The following is a 21,878-nucleotide window of genomic DNA, read 5'->3' on the forward strand; positions in this document are numbered from 1 at the left end:
TAAATGTTGTCAGATAGTTCTGCTGTACTGTTTGCTATAAACTTCATTAGATCAATTGTTATGTTAACTATACCATTTTTGTTTTTATCTTGTTTAAATAAGTTACAGCAGTTTCTCTAATTACTTCAGGCTGTTCGAAGAGGTCATTTCACACTGAAGAAGAAACGAAAAAATAATGAGGTGGTTTTTGAAGATTATGTTTGTCCCATGGATATACCTGAAAAACCACCTAAGTCATTAGATAATGAGTCTGGTCATAGGAATGGTGACTCCACTAGTCAGCAGGAACACAAGGTGAAGAGTAGTTAAATACATTTTATAAATCATGTGTTGTGTTTTTCTGTAATAGTTCAATACTCTTGACATTGGTGCTCAATGATTTATTTATGTGTAGTTTTCTGCTGCTGTAACATTAGAAGTTCTTGATTATTTTGTGTGTAGACTTCTTCTCCATACATTTTTGTACACTAGTTATGTATAATGTCCTGCTGTAACAATTTTAGTAGTATTTGGTTTATTTTGTGTAGTGATTGGTCTCTTAACATTATTCCACATATTTATGCCCACAGTGACTCAGTAGTAAGCTTGAGAGCTCATAATGCTAGAATTTGTGGTTTGATCCCTATGGTGGGCACACCACAAATAAGTCATTATACAGCTTTGTGCTGAAAACAATTATACTACAAAGGTATACTCATCTGTAGTGTTCTGCTGTAGTGATTTGGAAAAGCACTATAATTTGTTGTGTAGGACAGGCCCCCTGTACAGCATCCTGCTGTAATAAACAGTCAGTGCTAAAGGTAATATTTAATTCCTGATGGACCCTTTTGAAAATGTTGTTATAAACTTGCACCAAGTTGCTTATAGGTTCATCACTTTGTTGGTTACAGGGTCCTTAATAATTTATGGATCACAAAAAAAAAAGATAAAAATACTAGCAATATTGCAATTCATCTCTAATTACTGCTAAAATCTCCTATGTATTTTAGGTTAAAGATGAGTGATTCCATCCAGTTTTATTGGTCAGTTCTTTACACTTAGTGTTTTAACAGACAAAACAAAAGAGTGCAATATTTGGATCTCGCTGATGGTGAATGATACAAAAATAAGTCAGTAATTTAAGAGTTAAACTTTATGTTTATTCTAATAGTAAATAGTTTCTTTGTGTCATGGCCACCCAGTTACCTTAAATAAAATATTGTATAAACTATTATGTAAACAACTGCTAACTTATTCATTTATCAAGTTGTACTTTTCTGCTTTCTATGTACAATTTCATATTAAGATGTTGTTCATACAGTACTAAAAGATCTTAGGGGTAATTGACAGTAGATGTCAAATGTTCTTCTTATTGTGAGACAGGATCAGAAGACTGCCCATGAAATTGGTGCTGTATCTAAAGATATATCTTCCTTAACAGTAAGTAAGCTTATAATCCAAACTCCAGTAGTGTTTATTATCACAATATTTGTGAAGTAATTAAAAAATATCATATCATATAATTTTTTTTCTAATTTTTCACAAATGCTACCAGGGTTGGAAGTTTAGCAAATTAACAAATTGCTAGCCATCATTTTAGTTGCTATTGTTATACCACTGGAAATTGAAACAATATTTGCTAGTATTTCATTTGTAAGGCATAACTACATGTTTAAATTTATTTGTAAAAACTTAAAAAGGAGAACACCATTTTTACAAGAAATTATAGGTATTCTTATTGAAAATATAAATATCATTAACTTTTTACAGCAGCTAGTTTTGTTAGAAGGTTTAGCATTCATCAGTTAAGTTTATTTTGGTGAAAACTGCAGTGATATAATGAAACTAACATGATAAGGAATAAATATATAATCCAAGTATTTAACAGGGATGTCAAGATAATGTTAAGTTACTTCATTTGAACCAATGCATGATGATGAAGTGTGTGTGAGATTTGGAAAAACTTTGAGATTTGTTGGTGAACATGTACAAGAAGTTTTGCAGCATTGATGAATAATTTTAGTTCCAACCAAAAATTCACATGATGATACAAACAAATAAACAACTGAAAGTGTTTTTAAATTATGTAAGAAAAACATACAATAATGGAATGATAAGTCACAAGTTTTTTTTAATTTTTGTATTAAAGGAGAAAAATCCACCTAAATTACAAAAACATATTCTTAACATTTTAATACTTTAAAAGTCATGGTTAAACTGCATGGTATTGAACAAAATATTCCTTTGACAACAACAAAAGATAAATCTGAAATGCTGTTCTCACACACTTTTAAATTTGAACCACAATGGATATATTAAGAGGAATATAGAAAAACAATCTTCAATTAACTTCATTTTTAAGCCTTTTGGTTTTCAATACTTTGCCAGCTTTTGGCAATTAAACTGTGACTTTTAAAATTCATATTAGTCAATATTATTCAAAATCATTATTTGGTTAAGAAAGGTACCAGGTATGCATCTTTTTTTTAGTTATTTGTAAAAAAAATTATTTTGGCTTGAATAGCATACATATAATTTAGAAAATCATCTCTCCTTGTATCAGTTTCTTTCATGTGTTGAAGACCATTTGTATTTTGACTTCAAGTAATGATTTGTGTTTTGACAATATAATTAGCAGTGTAGAGTCATCTTTTTCTCATAGGTGTCAGGGCAAGTAGAATGTGTTGAATCAAAAAAGTATTACTAACTATTGTTTCAGCCTTGCTTATTTGAAAAAAGGAGAGACTGTTACATAGATGTGGGTTTGTCACAAAATAAACATCTTTGAAATGTTTCTCAAAGCCTAATAAGCACTGTTTTAAGGGCTATAATATTAATGAAATTATGTTTTAGGAAAAAAACATGAAATTTGAACATAGTACTTCATTTTTAGGTGTAAAGTGGAAACAAAGATCATTTGGAAAAGTTTGCTAGTGGATAAGAAAATAAAAAATTCTATCTGGCTAGTCTAAACATGCTGCTTTTTCAGCTTTATGTGGTAGTAATATGACATCACAATAAGGCTAATGATAATTCAAATTACAACCAATGTCACGATTTGTTTTTTAGTAACTAGATACTAATTACTAACTAGTATTTGGTTAGTAAAAAAAGTTACTAATTAAGTGATTGTATAGGCTAGTATTCATGACAATGACCAATATCTGATCACTATAACCTTACTGTAAGTAATCAAATTACAACATTCATTACTGGCCTAATGCTAATACCAAGACAGCCAAACAAGCTTTAGTTTTGAGCAAAATGTCTCATCAGCAGCTTTGTACAACATACAGGCTGTACTTGAAATGTGGTTATGTGTATACTTCTTACTGGAAACCAGTATTGGGCCAGTAAGTAATGATGCAACTTTAATTATCATCACACACACACATTAGTATTAACTGTCACATTTTTCCAACTGAGGGATTCCATGTCCTACAATTTCTTGCCTTCTTAATGCTAGATTTCCACAGTAGGTGAGCTAAGAAGTGAACTATGTCTTAAGATTATAATAGTGAGCTGTCTAGCTAGGCATCATCAGATACCAAAAATTGCTTGTTTTTAAATATAATTTAAACTTGTGATTTTATCACATTTTGATTCTTAGTTCATTTTTGCTTACTTTTTAGTGGTAACAAAAGGGAATCCTCAATAGTTGTGGCTATAATTAGATCTCAAATAGATGTTGGAAAAAACATCTTGGAGCCATCCTATGAGCCACAATGCTGCAGCTAAAAATTAATCATATCTTAAGGTTTTATGCAGTACAACATTAATATAACTTCCAGTTAAAACCTCTGCTGTGAAAGTACGTACATACCTATCTGCAATTTAAAAAAAATATTTGGGTGCTTATGCATTTATTTTTGTCTCCTCTAGAACTTGTACTTCAGTGTGAAAGTCCACAGTTTTTTTGTTTCTGCTTTTTTCTGTACATGACTACTGTGATGTTTTGCTTCTATGAAATTATAAAAAGAACTATTTCTTGCACTTGTGCATGAAAATAAGAACCAAACAGAATGGATATATTTACTTCTTAATTATATGTTGGTTTACAGTTATTGTATTTTCATACGGTACTGATGTGAAATACTTGATAATATTAATTCCATGCCTTCTTTTCAGAGTATGCTGAAAAATGAAAACCTGATTGCATCTATGACAACCACAAATGTATGAAAGAAATTATAACAGTCCTGCTGAGAAGAACTTCACAGAAAGCTCCATAGGTTTTAGTTTTGTTTTACATAAATCATTAATGTGAGAGATACGAGTATTAGCAGTGAATGGTTGGCGATGTATAATGGTGTGTGGTTACCGTTTGGTCAAACTTCATTGCACTGTTGGAGGAAACACAGGGACTGGTGTTAGGTTTACTTTGATTATTTATAACAGTACTATCAATATGCTAGCACAGTGATCTCAAATAATTACTAATGACCAGATTCTGATGTATGGATAAAAGAAACTTGCTCTCTTCTATTCTAGATTTTCAAATTCACATGTGATAACAGCAGCTTTTGAAGTTATTAAATTGGTTTTCTTAAATTCCAAGGAACGTAAATAGTGATAACTACCCAAGTAACTGGAATTTCTAGTTAGCTTTCTCAATAAATAGGGGAGATGACTGTTATTCTATGTAAGATCTCATAATCAGTTACATTCAAAGAAAATTAATATTCAGTTGATGATGATAGTTTCTGCAATATTCATAATTATCTGTTTTGAATTTTACATAAAGGTAAAGTGCAATAAACCTGGAAGTAGCTATAGACCTCATGATGTGATTCATGACAAAGAGCAATCTTCAAGCAGGCTTGTTTCAAATTATGGAAACATAATAGCAAATATTACCAGGATTACTAAAAGCACGCATATTTAAAGGTACGAGTAGCTATATTAATGATGAAAGAACATCTGAAAAATACTAAAAAAATTTTTTAAAAATGACGTTCTGCTAAATCAAGAGACTTGGCTGTATAGTAGGCTTAAGGCTAATTTTTTTGCCTTCATCATTCAAACAAATCAAGCCTTCATAAAAGTGCCTTAAATCTTGGACGTTTCAACAACATATCTATAATATCAGAAGAATTAAAGTTATGAATCCTTTTAATGCAGGAAGTAGAAGGCTACCTGGTACTGAAATGTTTCAACTTTTAAAACCTCCAGCTTTGTTACAAAATAAGTATTTTACAATTTAAACAAATGTTTGTGAATTAGTGGTTGGTACCGGTCATCCAGATCAAAATGTTTAAGACAATTCAAGATGGAACCATGTTCCGAAACTACATGGAAAATAACTATATGTAACCAGAGTCCTGCAGTGTATTTGAAGGATTAACTGGTCAAATTCAAATACTAAGAAAGAATTATGGAATTTTAGGGCTACTGTTAACCCAAAGTACTGAATAAGAAATTGAAAAAAGTATAGTGTAAGTGTCACATCTTTAATTTTTATTTTAACCTATTGTAGCATAAATACCACAACTTTCTAGTTATTTGCATTCTTTAAAGCAGTATTTGGAAAGTGTAAGTATTGTTAAGCAGTGATGTTCAAGCTTGGTATTATTTTAAATGTGAAGTTATCAAAATGTATTAAGGCAAAAAAATTTTTTTTCTTATGCAAATTATTGAGATTGAAATGGAAACATCCTTTTTAAGGCTTTAGGATCTATGTTTTCAGTAATGATATTCTTATTGACAGCTATGGATTTAATCCATGTTAAGTATTAGTTACAAGTGTCTTAGATTTTATAAGAAAATAACACTGGTTTTGACAATGCAGCTATAATTAGTTGATCTAATGAGTTATTGTTTTAGTTGAAAAACAGAAAATTACTTTTTTTTTTAACATTTTACAAAGTCTTTGACAAAAACTATTTTTATAATTGATGTGGATAGGTATTACAAAACATGATTTTTTTTTATAGAATTTAAAATTTTCTGCCTGATTCTATCAAATAACTCCAGAATACTACAGTTATTTTTATATTTAAATGCCAAAAACTCGAGAATTACTCAGGATTGCCAAATGAAGAAGAATCAATGAAAAATATATCTAATCGTAATATTTTTTATCAACATGTGGAAATAGGGGTAAGGTGGTATGTTATCTCCACTGTTAAAACAGTTACAATTTGACCATGGAAAATAAATTGGTATATTTCTTTAGAGTAAGAAGCATAAGATGGCCTAGTAGAGATAAGGTTATTTGTTCTCATACTTTACAGGTTTTTACAAACAGAAACAAAGTAATTTTATACCCAAAATTAGGATTATTGAGTATGATCATGATTAATAAAGTTGGATTTCTTAGAAACAAAATAAAAAATCTTGTATGTATATGTGTGTGTCCTTTTTTTTTTTCACCCATCTCCCCAAAATTTAGTTCACATTTATAAAAAAATTCCACTTATATCCTTAGTGTATTTTGTTTTATGATTCTTCAGTATTCTGTTGCTTAATACTGTCACATCTATGCACCCATGTATATAACAAACAGCTAGAGGCAAGAAGGAAAAGGCACAATCTGAATAATTATTTGAAATTTAAGATTGTTGCTATACATTTTAAAATTGGTGAACCAGTCAAGTTACCAAGAACACACATCTACAAATCCTGACATATGTATAAACAGGCTGTGACACTGAATTTAAGTACTCCATGTGAAATACAGCAACGTGTTAATTGGTTTTGTAGCTTAATGACTGCTGAAAATGAACCATTAAAATGCTCTTCATGGGTTGCACAAGAAGATGGAAAAACAAAATGGGGCTTTCAGGGATCTGAATTACTGAATGTAAACTCCACCAACATTAAATAACTAAGGTATTATATCTTTATAAAAAATGCAGTAACAGGTGTAAAAGAAATCCTAGTAATAACACATATCATGAAATACAAAAAAAAGTTATATTTCTCCCCCCCCCCTCTTATTATTTTTTTTACTGGATATGTTGCATTGAGCATAGTGGATATTCTAGCAAGCAATCAGCATAAGTGTTGACATCCAGCCCTGCTGAACTGAATTTACACTTTTCTGCCATACTTTGACCAACACCCAAGCTACCTAAAGAAAAAAACAAACAAAATACTATGAAACAAGCCATAAACAAAAAATTCCAAAGCCGTAAATAACCAAGTGTTATTAAATAAGGCCCTAACAAATTCTTTGTTTGGTTAAACTTTTCCAATATTTAGTTTAATAACAAGAGATAAAATCTTGTATATTTCTCTCAAATACCGTTCTTTGACGGGAACTAAAAACTAGACTAGGGTGTAATCAAAACCAATTAACATTTACTGAACATATTTCATCGTCACTTAGGCGCATATCAATGTGAAATATACATCAAGACATTGCCAAGCCAATAAAGCAAAGATTCACATTCGTGTTGTTACCAAGACTCCTCTCATATTGCTGCATGTGTTTATTAATGTTGTATGTCTGATGTTTTTACAAACACTTGCTTTTCTTTCTATTTTGACGTTTTCTCAGTTTATTGCTGCAATGCCACCTAAAAAATAACTTTTCAAAGAACTGGAAACCTTGAGAGTTAATAAAACCTGTATGTTTCAAAGTGATGTTCAGCTTGAACGTTTTCTTATACGATTACGTACAGCCACGTTTAAATGATATCTTAAAAAACAATAATGTTCTGAATAATTATTTGTTGTCAAGTTTGCTGTTTTATGTATCAGTCATTATTATGTGTGATGATTAGCAGTAAACTTATGACTCGGGTTTTTTAATGAATTTTATTCGATTTAGACTTAAAAATAATAACAAAGACAAAATAATATTCATAACATACATTACACTACTGTATTTATAGCCCTGATTGTCCCCAAAATATTTATTAATAGGGCCCAAAATGTTACTCTAAATATCTGGCCAAGATCAATATAATTAGGTATGGGCTGAAGGGCTGTCTTTAATGGCAAATATTTAACTATTTTTTGTGTGACAGTTAGACTTATAGCTTTCATTCTACTATATTACTGCTGTATGGATTTGCATTTCTCTTTCTGTTTTTATTAACTTTTATGCAACAGCTCTTGAAGAACATAGACTAAAATTATTAAATATTTTTGAATTATCTTGAAGGTGGAATCTGGAAAATTCTGAAACATCAATGTTCTTTATTTTATCAAAAATTTTATGATTTTACGTTTCTACTAAATGAGCTTATTTTACACTAACAATAGACAAGTGACACCTATTTGCTTGCAGACATAGTTAAGCTACATAGTTCAAAGCCTATTACTGATAAGTGTTGTGAAGTCAGTATATTGTTCATTTTACTAGTCACATTTCTCTAGAGATCATTTTTTGCCAGAATGAGATAAACACATTCTTACAGCTTGTCATCAATAAAAATGGGAGATGTCACAGCAATGGGATTAGACTTTCAAGGACTTCTCACAGACTTCCTGATAAAACCCATTGATTTTCAGGGATTTTAAACACTGAAAAAAATTTGTTTACAAAATTCACTTATTTTCCAGGATTTTCATATGTACAAGCCCTGGTTCTCTAATAAGGAATATTAAAGTCAATGATGTGAATTATTTATGTGTGCAAGGTTAAGTCACACTTGTTTGGACTGATCAAAGACTTGTGAGCAGACAGTAATATTTCATAACTCACACTTTCAAACAAACAAACAAAAATAATTCTATTCTTTTCATATTTAAAAATAAATACAAAGTTAGATTCTGTAGAAAAAAAAAACTTGTTAATAAACAAACAACCCAAAACATAACAGGTTTTACACTGTGTAGTAATCCTATTAATTATTTTAAGAATATGATTAAAATACTCTCCTTTTGTAAAGTCAAATCTCTTTGAATCATTCCTTTTTTTCTGTGATCCATAGTGACTTTCATAAGAATAGATGAAAAGCTGCATTTTCTAATCACTTAAGACTGTTTCAAAAGTACTTAGGTATGTATAGAACATGTTTAAGTAGTTCAAAAAATTTAACTTTCATGAACAGGCATTTTGTACTTCAAGGAACCAGGGAAATATGACAAAAAATTTTATATTTGATTGATTAGCTGTATATTTTATTGAAGAAATGCTCTATAAAATCATATATTATTAGATTCAGTGTGAAAAACCCTTATGAAAGTGCACTCGTATGGTCCCTTTGAATAGAAATAGCAGGCACACCAAGTATGGTATGCAATGGATTAAATAGGAACTGTCATTCATTCCATTACCAAAGGGAACAAAAAATTCAAGTCAATGTCTATCTTATTTAATATAAGCTAACATTGATAAAAAAAAAATAAATGTAGAAAAAAATTAATATCAAAGTTATTTTTTTAAATTAAAACAATACGTATGAGCATACCTATCTAGGGCCAAGTATACAACACATTGTTGCAATGATTCTTCCACAAAACCTGAGACCAAGCATATTCAAATCAAGGTGTCTAACTACTTCTACAGCCAAATATAGAAGAGTGGGGGGGGATTTTACTTCCTCAGGAGTAATATACTCTAACCCATCATACTTTTTCCAATTTTAAGGCTTAACACACAATGTCTAAGGTATTTTGACCACCCCAAGTACATCTTATTAACTAATTCCTAAAACACTATATAGTACCATGTTGTATCATTTATTAATAATAATTAATGCATATTTACTACTTTCCTCTCAGAGATTTGAAGCATTAAACTGAGTGACAAAGCTCCATGGTACAATTGGCTTTATGTAATTTTCTTTTTATTCTCAGTTATAAAAACAAAACTGCAAAGAAGATACATTGAATTTACGTTACAGGTATTAATATTTGATTATTAACTAAAGGTTACTACTTTTTGTTTCACCTTATTTGAAAATTTTATGTCTCAAACAAGTGCGTGTACATGAATTGACTACAAGTAACTATTTATTTTCTTACCAAAACTGATGTTCACTATGAAATAATGTACCAATTAAGTAGATATTTCACCAACACTATTTCTAAAATAAAATATTAATTTCTTATTAAGAAAGAGCTTTCAAAATTTTAGGAACCAAGTTTTACAGCTAACTATGTTGAACTTACATTTTTTTGTAATAAAACATCAACTATTTGTTTTTAACAATCAAAGAGACCAAAGTCTCACATGAAACTTGCATATATTTTTATACTTTCTGCAAACCTTGACATTTGTATCTTGAGAAGGGGCTGTATCTAATATGCAGTATTTTAACAAAAACTACATTATTAATATCTTAAAACTTTAAGTTGTACATTCTACAAGAAATATCCATAAAGTGAAAATTATTACTTTAGTACAAAAAATATTCTGTAAAAAAGTACAAAAACAACTGAAAAAGAAAACTAAGTAAAAAAAATGTTAGTTTTACTTTAGTCTTGATATAAAAAAAACACAAATATCTACATTCAAATAACAGTAAATTTCACAAGCAAATAATTTTTCTCATATATTATTATAAAAATTTTAAATTGGACATTACAGTCTTATCAAGTTTACTTTCTCAACTAATTCATTAACAAGAATATTTCTCTTTTAAATATTCACCAAACAATGTTAGTTTTTTGGTTTTGTCCACTTTTTATAATCATGAAATATTTGCATTCTAGTTATTTAATTAATATAGGTATAACCAACAAAATGAATGACATCCACACAATTTCGTCCTTGGTCAGAGTAAATTTCACTTTTTAATTACATAAAATGCAAAAATATTTATGTTACAGAAGGGCTATATCTATTTTGTCAGTTCTCTAGTTTCAGTATTACTAGTTATTTCACAAACAATAACAAAAAATAACTTTGGTCTTCTGATACTATAAAAATAGTTAGAATGATATTTGAGAACTAAAATTAAGTAAAACTTTTATGAAAATTAAAAGATTCTTTTGTCCCCTTTTTTATGATTAAAGATTTTGACGTATTACTTCAGTAGAAATAAATATAGGTAGAGCCTACGCATAAAAGTTGGTTGACATAATGTCTCCACACAGTGTAAGCTTGGATGGTAGTCTTCTACAGTGCAGTCATACCCTGTGTAGGAGTATCAGTAGGGGTGGGAGGCCTGTCCTCTGTAGGGGTGGGACTATCGCTGAATGGCTGCTCATGGGGTGGAACCTGCTCATTTGCAATTAAAGGGTGTGATTCAGCTTCTTCTGAGGATTCAAGGGAGAAAAAAAGAGACAAAAATGAGTAATCAGACACACAATATTCAAAGTGTAGAAGATTGAAAAGTTCATCACATGATCTTTGAAAACACCCCAACAAACAGCCACTCAGAGTAAGAAAACTAAAGGTCAGTCAAACTAGTTCCAAAATCTGTAGAGTACTCAATAAAAAAAGAAAAATACACATGTAAAATGTTACTTATATTAACTTATGTTATCCAAAACTCCAAGTGCTTTATCAAGTTGATTATGAAATATGGTACAAAAGATTTTCAACAAGAATTATAGTTTTGATGTTGTTTGAAAACATTCATTATACATGCTCATTAAATCATGTTTAAAATTTTTTTTGTTTTTGTTTTCAAGAAAATGAGTTAGAAATAGCTGTCAGAGAAATTTTCAAATAAATATTTTTAAGAGCTGGTCTTGATACTAATCAAAAGAATGAATGTAGATATTAAAAAAAATATATTGGAAATGGTAGTTGATAAGCAGTCATTTCTTAATTATGATATTGTATACATGTAATGAAAATAAGAGAACAGTATAAAAATTACCATCTTCAAATATAAAAACACTGAAGATCTTCTAAAACCTTTTCTCTGTTGAGAGCAAAACAAAATGAGAGGACTGGTCATTAGTATTCTGTCACAAAATTTGACCATGCTCAATTGCTAAGTTGATAATATTATTGGTCAGGAACATTAAGAACTGACAAGGAAGAAAATCAATTGTAAACACTATTCTTTTACTATATTTCTTATAAACAGAAGTAAGCCTTGGTGGTTCAGTCATACTTTGAATCAAGCCAATGACTCGTTCCTGAAATATTTTGCCTATAATATGTTATAGACCTTCACCACTGAAAAAAAAAAGTACTTCTATAAAGCTTTCCAAATTTCTTGAGTTACACATTTATAAAAAGTAAGGGTCAATGATGAAGTTTTTAAAAGCTAAAACCACACTACAGAAGTGTTCACTTTTCCGTTAGAGAAAGAACAAAGAACTCGATAATAATAATCATAAGTTAGTTCTGTCATTCATCTTCTTATAAGTTCATCTACCTCATTTGTCTTCAGTGATAATGGGTTCCCTTTCACCACTTGTATTTACTAATAAAGAGTTCAAGTTCATTGTTTCTTATTCTTCATTAATGCCAATTTCTCTTCACCAATAATGGATTTAGCCTCAGTAGTGTTGCTCTCAATCTCAACATTTCTCTTCAGAAAGAACAGATTAATCTTTAAAATTCGACTTCAGAAGTAACTTTAAATCCCATCATTTCTCTTCAGCAGAAATGGGTCAACCTTAACAATATGTTTCACTAACAATGGGTTCTGCCTTAACATTCTTCTTTAACAGCAATAGAATTCATGTTCATGTTGATTCATAAAAATGTTACACTGCTGACATTAACCAAGAAGTTGTTAATAATAAAAACTGGTAAAGAATACCTGATAAGAAAAAGAAACATACACAAATACATTCTGTAGAGGAAAAAAAAAAAACTAAAAAGGTGAAGGAATTGGATGTGAAGGCATTCCCGATTCAGTCCCTGCACTTAGGAATAACAATAAAAATGTGATTACTGGTTAATAAAAATTCAAGTCTTTATCTAAGTTACTCAGTGTTACTGTCTCATGTCTGGTTTCTTGAAAAATATTTACATAAGCATTGTTACACTTCAAATCAGTATGGTTTTTTTCACAGAAAACTTCTCATAAAATTCAAAATTTGTTCAATATATCTTTTATGATACTGGTTCTGTTTAAAAGCAGTGTATATGCACAATGGTGAATTAATGTATACATAAAGACGAATAGTCTGTTTGATCATCTTATTACATCAAACCTTGTGATCAAAAACTTAAAGAAATTCATTATAGCTAAACAAGGATGTAAACAATGTATATAAAATTTTACTCTCATGAGTTCTTTGTGACACAAAGTGTTTTCTTTTTTTTCATTTACAAACACGACTGTTTTCAAACACCAAGTTCCATATGAAAACACTAGACATTAAAGCCAACATATCATTTATTGTATTCTAACATGTACAAGTACATAATACATTAAAAGAACAAACCACATGTGAGTAAGGGTTTATTCCTGAGAAATAACAACAAAAAATAACTAAAAGTAATACATCATATGTACTTTAAATATTTCAACATACTTAAAAAATGTAATCATGTCGTTCATAACCATGTATGTTCAGGACAGAATTTGACAAAAAAAAAACATTTTTCAAGCTGTAACAATCCAAAACTTAACATATTATTATGCTAAAACTAAATATTTTCAAATATTTTGTGAGACACTTTCATATTGTTATCATTTTAACACCTGGATGTGGAATAATAACCTACAAAAAATTGCATTGTGTAACCACTCAAAAGTAAATAATTGTAAGAAAATAATAATAAAATTTCACAAAGGAACAGAAAAGTATAGGTCCTACAGATCTAAGCACATTCACAAAATGACGACTCTCACTTTAGAGGCTGCTTAACCTGAGTTTTATTATACAAACACTTGTACTTCTCTCACAGTTGAAAAAGCATTACCTATATTGCTAGTATTTGTTATTAACATAAAAAGTTCTTGAACTATTTTATTACCACAATAACATTCTAAGAAAACAGAAATATCCATATAAATCTTATTAAAATCAGCTCAACAAATTGAAGAATATTTTGCAATATTTGATTATAGAATATTTATTTATTTGTTTTTAAAAACAAAACTTAAAGAATACCTACTACAACTTTAACTTATGTTATATTGTAATCCAAACAATATATATACAAAGAAACTATAAAAGAGGATTATTTCTTAATACTTTGCTTGATTTAAACAGGATTTAAATTGAAAGATGTAATATCAAACCTTAGTATTTCACAAGAACTGAAACAATATAAAGCAATTTATATTTCAAAGGTTTTATTTTAACTGCTTGAACTTAATTTGACTGCATGGAATAAGATTGCAATTAGACTTACTGTATTTTTATAGAAGAAGACGTATTCTTGTTGAAAAAATAAAAAAAGAAGCAACAAATGTTGCCCAAAGTAATGTTCTATCTTCATTCTGCTCTTACACCATATGACAGAACAATTTTCCACTAGAAAACCTCCCATATCAAAGATAAATGTAACTCATTAAAGACACATTCACAGACACGTACAATATTAAGGAAGGTATGCATGCAATACAGTCAAGTGTCCAACAAAAATATTATTCTCATAAACTGAATTTCTACACAATATGGAATGAGATCTGATATACAAACTGCTTATCAAAACAGACAATTATAACAACCCTGTGGAACTGAAACCATAACCAAAAATCAATGTATGCCTTTTCACTGTATCTTTACATTCAACTACATTTCACCTAGTTTTCAACATGGTTACAGATGCCACAGCGCAAATAAGCAACTTTTTATTGAAGCATTAATATAATTATTACAAATTATGTATGCCAGTGTTAGAATTTGGTCCAGGACATCCTTTCACAAATTGGGCAGCATTAAGCTGCTTTGTTATAATAAACCTGAAAACTTCAAATTGCAGAAGAGATACCATTTCAGGAGTTTTTTTACTGATATGATTTAAATCTGCTTCATTTTTCACTTGGCTTAAAATATGAGTTTATCTTACTTAATACACAAGGATATATTAATAAAACAACCCAGACACTCCTATAGATTCTTCAATAAGTCTGTTTATACTTTATTGAACAATCAAAATGCAAACGCTTAGTCTGCAATTTTGTAATTTCAATCCAAGTAAGAGAAGGACAATTTAGATTACATGTCTTCAATAATGCCCTGATAATATGCACCCATCATTTTAACAATCATTAGCAGTCTCATGACACTTCTTCAACATAACAAGTAGTTTTAGTTTGGAAAAGTCCACCAATACTAACATAAACATTACTTAAAACAGTCAGAGGTAGTGATTTGACAGATATTGCTCAAGTAGAACACAAAAGTAATTAACTTTGGAGTTCATTAAAATGACATGGAAGATTGCACAGTTTTTTTTACATAAATTCAAAACCTATATTTAAGTGTTGTGTTTCAGGTTAACAACACTCCTGTTACAAGGAAAATACTGCTATAAGCATAAACTTAGCACCTAAAGCTGTCTTTATGAAACAGTATCCTAAAATGTTACAATGTCAACTGAAGTTGAACAGAAATGCTTATTGATAATGATCATAATAAATGATTATTCATAAAACTGTTGCAACTAATATAAACTAAGAACTAAAAACACTGAAACCAAAGACTGACAATCTTAAGAACATTTTCACTCATGATGAAATTAACTTACACAACTGGTTAATCTTAAGTGCACCACCATATCCAAACTTCTACAAATCTACTCTACCAGTAAAAAAAACAGTATTGTATATTCTACTCATCAAACCTACCGGATCTTTACAAAGTATATCCAACACTACCCTTTTTTTTTTTTTTTTTACAATCAGTGCTAACATATTACAAATAAATCCATGATCCAAATAGAAAATACACTTCAATAACCACAGTATTTTATGATACCACCATAATAACAATGATACTGAGTAACAAGTTTATCAGGGAAGCATGAGAGCTTATACAATATGGGACTGCAGGCTTTTCTATACAAGCAGTCTTATGTACATTTCATGTTTGACATTGTGAAAAATGCGGGGAGAAATATATGTGCTTATAACTCATCTTAACACTACAGAATCTGAAATAAAGGTTGATACTTCTCAAATATAGACAAAACTCTACATTTGCTTTTTGGTAACTTACTATATAATATTACTACATGTACTTAAAGTTTAAGAACAATATTTCTGAAAAATAAAAACTTGAACTCTTGATAAGTTGAAGTACATTCACTGAGCAAGAAACTACATAAAATCCACCTGTAGAAGGATAAAGAGGAAAAAAAACAACAGAAACTTGTGATAAACTTAGTACCATAATAAAAATAATAATAAATGTATACCTTCAGTTTTCATGTTAACATTATATAAAATTGAAGGAGATTAATAATGATTTCTTTCAAAAAGCACGTAACACTTCAGGAAGTCCATACTTTCAATATTTCTTTAATGTGTAAGCATGAGTGGAAAGTATAAAATATCTTCATAGCTAATGAATGAGACAAAGTCTGATTAATGCCATATTTAATACAAGAAACTACCTTCTATACATTAATATCTTTTGTAAGTTTACTGTCATATACAAGTGTTCTGGAAATGGCATATCTGTTTATTGTCTTTTAAATGAGTGGTATATCAATTCAGAAACTTTTTTTTATTTTATTTGTTTTGGATATTTGTCTAAGGAAAGGTAATCTGTGCTAGCCATCCCTAATTTTGAACTGACAGACTAGAGGGAAGGCAGCTAGTCAACAGCACCCATCACCAAATTGTGGACTACTGTAATTGAATAGAGGGATTACTTTAACTCATGTAATGGCCACAGCCATAAAGTGCAGAATGCAATTTTGTGGCATTGTAACACAAACCATGGACATTTGGATTTACAGCCTGGCTTGCAAACTACTAGGCCATACCTGGCCCAAACAGGAACGTAAATGTGTTGTATGGAACTTGTTTTAAAAATATAGGAACCACTACGTATGCTTTAAGAGCAAGGGAATTCAAGGTTTCTCTTCAAAAACAATACAATCTAACACTGTATTTATAAATACATAATAAGTCATCTCTTTAGTACCAATTACTTTACAGTTTGGATATGAACAATACATATCTTACTTAGTTTCAAGTCTAAGTACTATTTCATGGGCTATTTAAATCAAAATTTGTAAAACATTGTTTTGTCCAATTATTAACCTTTTGTCAAAATAATTTTTTTTTAAATCATTTCAAAGGCTACAATAATACGTCAAAATAAAACTGCACTAAACTATAAAATATGTCAGAAAGCTCCAGAGTGAACTTTGCTCCCAGCAAAACAAAATCATCAATAAATATATAATAAGTCAATTTCCAGTTCTAAACTAGTTGCTACTCCACAAAATTACCAAATTCTAAACTATGTAATGAAAACAAAACAAATTTAAATTTCTGGCTGTAAATGTGTTCAGTGTCACAACAAACTACTGATTACCACACATACAACAAGTTATCTAACAGCAAGAAGCATAACAAATACTTAGTCTAAACTAACCCTACAGACTAAAACAAATCAACTAAAAAATCAAAACTTTTAACAAGTACCTGTTTATTTCTCTAAATTTTACAATATACTAAAAACTTTTTTTTTAAAGTTTGAAATAAAAATATTGTCATATCGTAACTCAAATAAAACCCTAATTATATTGATATCCCCTTGTTCTTCTAATTAAGTTATATGTAATCTACTCTACTTTTTCATACATCTGTATCTTTCTGCTCTATTTCTATGGTGAATAGGACTGGTTTATAAATCACTAACATTATCAACATTCCAATATCAAGTTTAAAATCTTAAAAAAATGTCTTGTACAATAAAAATAGTTCCTTTGGTGAAACATTAGTTATTCAACTGAAATGATGGAAATGAGTGGTTAAATGTGAGTAAACAGTTAAACTTTTTTTTTTCTGCCACTTCCGTTAAGAGAAGTTACACTGCTACCTTTCTGAGTAGGTGATGCAATTGAGCGTGCTTGACTGGAGTTCGGGTTTGGAGTGATGCGGAACATTTGGATATTCATGTGGTTGCAAATCTGACTGCAGACAATTGTGCAATAATGTAGTAGGTCGGATGTGGAATATACCTAGCATAAAGAAAAAACAATAATTACTCTCAAAGATAAGGAGAAAATTTGAAATAAATAAATTGTCTTTACAAAAAAATCAAACTTATTCCAATTAATCAAGTTATATCATAAATCTGGTGTGTGAAATCTCAAAACATTAAGCATTTTTTTTTTTTTGGAATAAGCATGGTGTAAATATTGTTAGCAATCTAATTGCAAGCTCTATGTTAAAATCTAATTATAAGCTCCACGTTAACAGTTTCAGGAGATTGAGACATTTCAAACTCCCATTATTATTATTATTATTCAGGATAACTGCCTCATGAAATGTATAGACTCCTCTAAAACTACAGTGACTAAAACTATCACTTCAGGATTAACATAGCACTTTTTCATAGTCTATTCACCAGTCAAATTTCTAAAGCTAAACTATAAAAAACATTCAATATTATCAAATTCTGATTTACAAAAACCTGAAACATAAAAGTATTGCATAAATTGTAAAAACACAGACTAGTAACATTTTCAAAAAAAGCTCCATTGTTTTACATTATCAGTACATGGCATCCAGATTATATGTATTAGATTATATGTTACATTATTTTCCAATTTTGAGGATACTAATCATGATTTTCTCAATCTGAAAAAAGCCCAGAAAACAGTCCAAAAACCCTCTGAATTTAAAAACTGGTTTACATGCAATTACTTACCAGACAAAGCCATAGTACAATGTACTCTTTGAAGAAAGTGTTGAAATACTGGTTCAAAAACAGCATACCAGGACCAACTAATACTGAATCAAAATAATCCATTTCGCTCTTACTCATATGAGCAATCTACAGAAGAAAAGCACTTTGTCATTACTATTAAGCATACTTTTATTTAATAGCAATCATTTGAAGATTTAATTGCAAATACAATACGCATTAAAGATCTCCACCAGTCATACGTTTTGAAACACCCAAAGACTTCCAGCCTTGTCAAATCTGAATTTGTCCAGAGCAGTACATTATTCAATGGTTTGTCAATTTAACGATCTTTAAATAAGTTATCATCAAACGTAAAATAGGTATTTAACATGCATCATGACAAAAAAATTTGAACTTTCTCTGCATGGCATTCTCAAATATGTCTGGATTAATATAACTGAGAATGAGTGAAACAACTTAAGAACAGAAATAAAGATATGACACCAGTAATTATCAGAAATCATGGAACTGAAGTCTCATTTTTGTTCATTGAACCAAAATGTGTTTACTTTTTAATACTAAAGTTTTTAAAAATTACCAACAAACAAACTTTTCTATGGGTCAAACTTAAAAATAGACTGATAATAGACCAATTTCTTGAAAACTAAAGGGTAGATTTACATTTTTTCTTTTCTCAAGGGTGGGTGTTAAGGACAGCCTTGAAGGACCAAAGGATCCTCTGTTCCTTGTATGTTACATTACTGTCATGTTGAAAATACTCACCACTAAGCGGTTAGTGACTTTTGCTACTACCATTCCAAATGCCAGGATGTAAAGACAAGGATGGTGTTCATATATACCAGTAGTTGACTTCTGATATATGATAAAGGCTGGAATAACCACAAATCCCATAGGGATGAAAGGGGACAAAACACTTGTGCCCTTTGAGAATGAAAAATAAAGAGTACATTTTAACAAAGTGAACATTTAATTCCTGCCTAATAATTAAAAAATATATATTTAAATTCAATATGAACAGAAATATTTTCTCTTAAAAACTAATTGAACAGTTAAATGTAGCTGTATTTTATAATACTTAAATGTTACAAATTGCCAGCTGACTAATTCTCATACCACACCTTAGGATATTTTTGTTTTTAGTTTGAATTCTATTTACTTAAACTGTTTCAGTAACATTATCTTTTCATTATTTTCTATATTATTTGATCTACATTAATTACAATGTAAGTATTAACTGATGACCTATTCTAGGTTACTGTGATTTTACATTGCTTTATGAACACTTTCTTTTTAATTCTAGCATTACAGCATTGTTCCAATGCTAACATTTTCGTAATCTGAAAATGTATTTCCAATCGATACTCACCTCTTCACACAGAATAGCTATATCCCTTGCACACCTGCCTAAGAGATTTGCATACCACTAGCTTTGAGCTAACTATCACCTAAAATTCATGGGCTAAACGTAAACTGTGCTGGTGCATAATAATGTCATCATGCAATAATGGCCCTCAACCAATAGGACGGTGACAGAACTCTCCTTGTACTTGAAATAACTTCATTCTTAGACGAGGCAAGAAGAAAGTGCACCAGAAGTGGGGAGGTTGGGTGGGTTGGTTGTTTGGTGCTTTATGGTGCAAAGCAACGAGGCTATCTGCGCCAAACAACTGGTAAAAAAAGTGAAAGTAAATTAGAGTAAAATGTAAAAATACAGCTAGTTAAAACCAAAATATGTCCAAAATGTGGATAAAACATTTATATACAATTAAAAACACCAATATTGCGTAAAAAATTAAAAATACAATCTAGTTGGACAGTGTCACCATTGTCAATGACACTGTCCAACGTCAGGGGTAAACTCTTACAAATTACATGTCTAAAATGGTGTCGCCATTCACGGTCGTAACGACGGCACGACAGTAAAATGTGAGCTATTGTGACTTGAGTGTGACAATGGCTACACATCGGTGGGTCAGTATCAGATAAAAGAAAACGATGGGTTAAAAAACTGTGACCAATGCATAGCCTTGCCAGGACTACTTCCTCCTTTCGATCCTTACGGAAGCAAGACAGCCAAAGACCAACAGATGGTTTGATCTGGAAAAGCTTGTTATGATGTTGCTCACCCCAAGTCGACTGCCAACTGGCATAAAGCTGCGCCTTGAAGACAGGACCGTAGTCCATGTATGGGACAGGCACGTCCATGACAGCACCAGAGCAGACGGACTTAGCTGCAGTGTCAGCGAGCTCATTCCCATGAATACAGATGTGGCCAGGGATCCAGAAAAACTGGATGGAAACAGAAGATAGAGAAAAGTGGGCCAGTCGGGGTTGAATATCAACGAGAACAGGGTTAGAACTAACGTTAAGCGATTCCAGAGCCTGTAGAGAGCTAAGAGAATCAGTGTAAATAGTACAATTACTGTACTGCATAGCTTCTACATGATCCGGGCTAAGAAAAATTGCATACAACTCAGCAGTGAACACAGAATATGTAGAGGGGATCCTGCGAGCAACTACCGAGCCACAGCACACCATGACAGATCCTACAGAGTCACTTGATTTTGAACCATCCCTGTAAATAGGAAGAGAAGAATGGCTCGAAAAATGTTCAGCAAAAAAAACAAGGTACTTCCAATTGGGAGTATCCGCCTTCCTCAGATGACTCAAGGAAAGGTCACAGGAAGGGATGGTAATAAGCCATGGTGGAATGGGTTGATCATTGGTGGCAGCAATGTAATCCAATGCCAGACCCAATTCAGCCAGTTGTGCCTGGATACAAAGGCCAAAGGGAGGAATAGCAGACCATCTGTTCCGAAAAAGCATGGCACACCGAGGTAGAAAGACACAATCCGAGGTGTGATGCCATGTTAAGGATCGAAACCTGGTTGTATATTGTAAAGAAAGTTGCAAACAATGGAGGTGAAGAGGAGATTCGTGGGACTCAGTGTACAAACTCTGGACTGGGGAAGTATGAAAAGCCACGGTGCAGAGCCGAAGCCCCAGATGGTAAATGGGGTCCAGCATCTTCAAGGCTGAGGTCCTGGCAGAACCATAGACCAAAGACCCATAGTCCAGTTTCGATCGATTCAGGGCACGATAGATCCTGAGCCTAGTACATTGATCCGCTCCTCAAGAGCTGGAAGAGAGGACATACAGAATGTTCAGAGCCTAGTACATTGATCCGCTCCTCAAGAGCTGGAAGAGAGGACATACAGAATGTTCAGAGCCTAGTACATTGATCCGCTCCT

General features: G+C 30.9%; 2 protein-coding genes across 9 annotated transcripts in view; one reads left to right on the forward strand and one right to left on the reverse strand.

Moving 5' to 3' along the window:
• The window catches only part of LOC106468641 (liprin-beta-1-like), an 88,622-nt gene extending 82,296 nt beyond the window's left edge, over positions 1 to 6,326 (forward strand). For 6 of the 7 annotated variants that reach the window (XM_013929071.2, XM_022396992.1, XM_022396990.1 and 3 more), the window contains 3 exons: positions 130 to 294; positions 1,363 to 1,419; positions 4,108 to 6,326. In XM_013929071.2, the coding sequence (XP_013784525.1) occupies positions 130 to 294; positions 1,363 to 1,419; positions 4,108 to 4,161 (276 nt within the window). In that variant the 3' untranslated portion in view covers positions 4,162 to 6,326. Of the gene's footprint in view, positions 1 to 129; positions 295 to 1,300; positions 1,420 to 4,107 lie in introns of those variants that run through there. The other variant, XM_022396991.1, reaches the window with a different exon arrangement.
• A 4,060-nt stretch (positions 6,327 to 10,386) lies between these two features.
• Positions 10,387 to 21,878, reverse strand: part of LOC106468640 (cholinephosphotransferase 1-like) — a 43,468-nt gene continuing 31,976 nt past the window's right edge. For both annotated transcript variants that reach the window (XM_013929068.2, XM_022396993.1), the window contains exons 6-9: positions 19,390 to 19,548; positions 18,628 to 18,753; positions 17,794 to 17,935; positions 10,387 to 11,133 (exon numbers count right to left, since the gene is read on the reverse strand). In XM_013929068.2, coding sequence (XP_013784522.1) covers positions 10,994 to 11,133; positions 17,794 to 17,935; positions 18,628 to 18,753; positions 19,390 to 19,548 — 567 coding nt within the window. In that variant the 3' untranslated portion in view covers positions 10,387 to 10,993. The remainder of the gene's footprint in view (positions 11,134 to 17,793; positions 17,936 to 18,627; positions 18,754 to 19,389; positions 19,549 to 21,878) is intronic.

Source organism: Limulus polyphemus, unplaced genomic scaffold, assembly GCF_000517525.1.
Source record: "Limulus polyphemus unplaced genomic scaffold, Limulus_polyphemus-2.1.2 Scaffold3094, whole genome shotgun sequence".
In the NCBI taxonomy this organism is placed as follows: Eukaryota; Metazoa; Arthropoda; class Merostomata; order Xiphosura; family Limulidae; genus Limulus; species Limulus polyphemus.